The sequence below is a fragment of the Pinus tabuliformis genome, chromosome 5_1 (genome assembly GCF_031772625.1).
Source record: "Pinus tabuliformis cultivar Carrire ecotype Pingquan chromosome 5_1, CPIR1, whole genome shotgun sequence".
NCBI classification, from domain to species: Eukaryota; Viridiplantae; Streptophyta; class Pinopsida; order Pinales; family Pinaceae; genus Pinus; species Pinus tabuliformis.
The window spans coordinates 888,874,503-888,880,153 of NC_142305.1; the positions used below are offsets into that span (position 1 = coordinate 888,874,503).

Genomic DNA, 5,651 nt, shown 5'->3' on the forward strand with positions numbered 1-5,651 from the left:
GCCCTTAAGTTACTCTAATACTTACATATTTAATAACTTTTATAAATAACTATTTTTTTTTTTCAATATAAGTTTATAAAATAATCCCTTTAACTCATATGTTAATAAGAATATAACTAACTATATTACTCTAGTATTTATATATTTAATAACTTTTATAACTAACTATTAATTACTCTAGTATTTATATATGTAATAACTTTTATAATTAACTATTAATTTATATTAATTTATTTTAATATATATTTATAACTATAAGTTTATAAAATGGTCCCTTTATTTTTATTTTAATTAGAATATAACTAACTGAATTAACTTATTTATTTAAATATAGGTTTTGCCCCTAATCTAGTCCATCTAACCGTTTCCTAGTCAAATTTAGCCGTTAGACAATATAGCCATTACTTGGTCAAGAAATATAGCCGTTGGATGTTCTGCTCTAACTATTTAATATGCTAAGCTAGATCTGATTCTTCAACTTGTCCTGACGATGAACCACATTGGTTGGTTCGAAACGCGTCGACAAATGAAATATCATGTGATTTACGTCGAAAAATTTCTCATAAACTTGATATGGATCACATAAGCCTCAATTCAACTATGTGATGTTTTGTAAAACAATTAACATATTATATAGTTTTTATATGGTTATTTTGGGATTTTGATGCCATTATTCGTCTAAATTGAGTTCCGGAAGAAGCTTGGCAATCAAGGTTTAGAGATGGATCTAAAAAGAGGTGTGTGATGCGATTTTGAAACTTATTTCATGACCAAAATCTATTTGTACGTTTTGAGGGGCTATGAGTAGCTTGTAGTAGTTTGGGATGCATTGTGAAAAAACAGGTTCTGAGAAGGGTATTGAGTGACCAGAGTGGTGAATTATAGAAGCAGAGTATGGGAAGTAACATGACAACTAGTGATAATTGTTTATATTATATCTTGTGATAATATTTATGACAATGGTTGCAATAAAAGTGGTGATAGGTTACTGCAGTGGTAGTGATTGCAAATTGTGACAATTATCAAGGATTATGCAATAACAAAGATTACAGGTTGCAGATAGTACTTATAATTCACTGATATATGATGATTGTGGATCTAGTTTGAAAATGAGATGAAATAGAGGTCCACAAAGAAGCTGAAGAAGTGGGTGGGTGCCTCCATTAAGGTTGAAGGCTCAATCAGTTTGGAGCCTAGAATAGGTTGGAACCTACTCATTTTTTACGTTGGAACCTCAATCAGGTTGAAGCCTAGAGCCCTATGGTGCCCGCTCATTATTAATGTTGGTGCTTCAATAAGGTTGTACCCTACTGTAAGTGATTGTTTGCATTTCTTGGGGATAGTTGTCTCCACTAGGTCATAGCTTGCAAATCTATGTAAAGAATCAAAGATAAAGAAGAAGAAGATAGTTGGTGTTCTCTCATACGGGTTTCCACCTAAAAAGTTTGTCTCTCTTTGTGATGTGATGGTTTCTTGATATGTTATTGATATGATGGTAGCTTAATGGTGCATTATTATAGTTGATGACAAGATGCTTATAATTCATTGCTATATAGTTATTTGATTATGAAAAATTGTGAAATGTTAAAATTGATCTCACAATGATTCACTCTCACTTCTCAGTGTAACCATTGAACCAACAATTTAAGCATGTAACCTTCACTTTGTGAAATTTTCTTAATGCACAATGTAACCTTCTAAAATTTTCAAAAAACTTTAATTGTAACAACTTTTATTCATAACCTAACTTTGCATTGCACCAATTTACTTGCCACAATATCATAACAATTGTGCAACCGACTCATCCTTGTGATATAGTTTACACCAGCGTACAATAAGCTTTTATTCCAAGAAAATCTAAGAAAATTGTCAAAAATCATAGACTTGAAATAATTAATGAGCAACAAGACTATAGCGTAAATTTGAAAACTTTGCAGCTATAAAGTGACCCGAAAAGAAAAATTCTATAATTTTCAGAAAATCAAAGAAAATGTCAATGATGATAGACTTGAAATAATTAATCGACAACAGTACTATAGTGTAAATTAGTGTAAATTTGGAAACTTAACAATGTATAAAGTGAGGAAAAAAACACAAGTTCTAATAAATACGGAAGTGATACTGTAGAGATATGCTATCAGTAAAATTGTCATATGTGCATTTTCATATGTGTGCTTATAAGGTATGAATTAAGCTCAATCTTACATTGGATTTTATGATATGTTATAATCCAAATGTTTTCAACCTTGCAATGGTTTTCTTCTTTTTAGAAGTATTAATATAAAATACTTTAAATGGCATTGTTAAGTAGTTAACAATTTGGTTGATCATTCATTATTAACCCTGACATTTTGAATGCTTTGATAATAACAATCTTTTTATTTTTATTTTTATTTATTTTATCTAATAATTTTTATACATAAAAAATTGGCTTTAACTTCACTTGCTTATACTCATTACATTTTTATTCCAGATAGAGTTAGGATTTTCAAAATATAAAATATAGTTTTGAGATACAAAACCCCCCCAAAAAGAGAGTTCTTCTATTTCAAAAGTGGCAATTGTAATTTTTTATGAGCTACCTAAATATTAGTAAAGACATGCAAAAATTACATCAACTAAATTGAAGAAATTCATTTTGACCCAAATTCACCTGCCATATTACTTGTGGCATTTGTTTTGTCACGAGATTCATCCATGATCTCACAACTCATACAACTTTCATGAATAATTTCTAGTGGAAGAAGATTCTCATCACTAATGAGTTAGACTTGACCAGTTACCAATCTCTTTAGCACAACTGCTAAGGTCCTAGTAGACTTGCTAGATGGGCACACATAGGGTAGGGGCCCAAAACCCCTTGTCCAAAGCCCCCGATATTAAGGCCCAAAACCCCCTAAATAACCAAAGGATGGGTTACTAAATATCACCCAACAACTCTAGTACATGTATAGTGCCTTATGTGGAGTCAATGGGTGGAGGCATTTTTAATATGTCTGCTATCTTATTGTAAAACAATGCATATTTTTAACAACGAATATTTGAAGAAAAAATAAATTAAAAATAAAGTTTACAAATTATGAGCTTTGGTATACAAAATTTTTTTTTTTCCAAAGGAAAAAAACGAAACTTTTTATTAAGTATATAAAAAGTTTACATTGCATATGCTAAGCATCACTGTTCATTCTGAGTTCTGTCAAGTATGGTTTACAAAAATATTTTGCCTTAAGCCAGAAAGAGTTCCCTTTGGGCGCTGTAGCTATCCCTGATTGAGCTGTCCTGTGTTTCTTTTGTGCACAGAAAGACTATGAATCTAACATGCTGTAAGAAAACTGTCAAAACCGGGTCTCCTCATGATTGAGGAAAACAACCCATAGCTGAATAGTTTTAAAAAAACCGCATTGTCATTCTGTTTGTTTTTGAGATTTTATATACACAATATTTTGATAATCCGAGAAAAAACAAACAAAAAGTCCCTGCCAGATATATCAGGACGGATTAATGTATGGGGGCTGATCTGATCTTCTGATTTGGCCTTGTTCGTCTTCTTCTATTTGCCAGCTGCCCAGATCCTGTTGAAGACCATCTTTAGATAGCTTATCTGCCAAGTCGTTTCTTTCCCTGAAAATGTGACATATGGAAAAATTATTAAACATTGATTTCAGTCTTTGAACCTCTCCCAGAATTTGTTTTAAGAATTGATTATTGCATGTACGTTGACCGGTTGTCCATCTGATCACATTTTGGGAATCCCCAAAGATTTGAATAGTGAGAGTGTGCCTTTGAATGAGCCAGCATAAGAGAAGTTTGAGGGCAAGTAATTCTGCATAGTTATTGGAACCAGATCCTAGCCCCACGGAAGCTTTTAGGGAGTGAGAAGGGGATTCATGGATGACGAGTCCTGCTCCTGCTTTGTTGTCTTGGGATGCACCATCGAAGAAAGCCCAAGGGATTCCTTCAGCGATCTGAATTTCAGGAACAATTCTTTGGGAGGAGGATTCCTTAGGTTCTGGAATACTAGAGAAGATGGCAACGCCCTGAGCTGCTATGATTGCTACCGGGGTCTCTTTATCCTGAAAGATACTCTTGTTCCTAGCGATCCATATCCCCCAGCTGATGATTAGGGGAAGATTGCGAAGATTTCCATTCGGATGCTCATTCCACCACTTCTGCCAGGCTTCTTGGATATTGTTGCCTTCCCAGACAAGCTGCTTGTTCAGAAGAGTTCCAGTCTCACCCCATATCTTTAGAGATTCCGGGCATTTTAGGAATAGGTGGTTAATGGATTCTGCTTCTGCTTTGCATAAGGTGCATCTCCCAGGCCCGTGCATGAATCTGGTCTGCAATATATCCCAGGTTGGGATTTTGCTCCTTAAAATACACCAGAAAAAGATTTTAGATTTTGGAGGGCTCTTAAGTTTCCAGAGCAGTTTTGACCACCACTCCGGATCTCCCCACCCTTTCCTTGTCATAAGAAAGGAATATCCATCCTTAGGGGCATATGACCCGGAATCTGCATGCGCCCAGATTAGCTCGTCTTGCCTGTCGGACAGCCTTACATTGGACCTGAGAAGTTCCTAGGTGAAAGTATTCCAATCGATCCACCATCTCTGATCCAGATCCAACTCTTCTCCATTCTTCCAGGCTTGCCCCCAGATGGATGAGAAACCTGGCTTCTCCACTTGGCTGAGGAAGCGGAGACCTTTCCTTTCCAACTGCTGAATCAGGTCAGGGGGAAGGGCATAGTTGTCATTGCAGCCAACCCAAGGATCCTTCCCAATCTTTACCTTTTCACCATTCCCAATCTTCCAAGCTAGACCTTGCTCTATCACCTTGAAAGATTCCAAGGTGGCTTTCCAGATAGCAGAAGCATTCTTTTGAGTCTTGATTGGGTTCCTGATCCACTCTTCCAGGGGGGCTGGATCAATGTATTTTCTTTTTACCGTTCTTGTCCAGAGGTTTTCCATCTTTATGAGACGCCAACCTGATTTGGCAGCCAAAGAAAGTCTGAAGTCTGGGAGGCTTTTGATCCCCCAACCACCCCATTCCTTTGGTCTCGCCACTTTCTCCCATGCAACCCAAGGGAGAACCGAGGATTCTTTGTTCCCGGCCCACAGGAATCTACTACAGATTCTCCTAATTTTCTCCAGGACTCCTTTTGGTGGTATACAAAATTTATGCTAACCAAATATGAAATTATTTAGCAGTTTAAATACTTATTTAAAAAATTACAACTAAAAACAATTTCTTGTAACATATAACAAACTGTAATGTTTACAAAAAGTGCAATGACAACAACACTGTGTTAAAAAACCTCTAGGGAGTTATGCTCAAGTGTGGGATGACTAGAGGGTGATTATATGAGTTTTAGGAGCCTCCCCTCTATTACAATTAACTGGAAATGCAATTTGCAACTAGCTAGAAATTGATTTTCATATTTTTGGGTTATGTTTAATCATATTCATTTGCCCAAAATGTATTTGACCATTATAACAATTGAAAAATGGAAGAAATTCAACTCTTATACCAGAAATATAACTATAAACCAATGAAGTAATGAAGTGCTAAAATACCAAGTTCCAGGTCGAAGTAGGTCAGACTCACTTGTATACAATATGGTGTTGACATTGATGTCAACCATTGAAAAAATA

The 5,651-nt window shown here is 35.2% G+C and overlaps 1 protein-coding gene across 1 annotated transcript; it reads right to left on the reverse strand.

Annotated features, from left to right (window-relative positions):
- Positions 1-3,488: 3,488 nt before the first annotated feature.
- LOC149167662 (uncharacterized) lies at positions 3,489-4,331 on the reverse strand. The gene has a single exon (XM_089430554.1). It carries the CDS (start codon positions 4,329-4,331, stop codon positions 3,489-3,491), a length of 843 nt encoding a protein of 280 aa, XP_089286680.1.
- Positions 4,332-5,651: the final 1,320 nt, after the last annotated feature.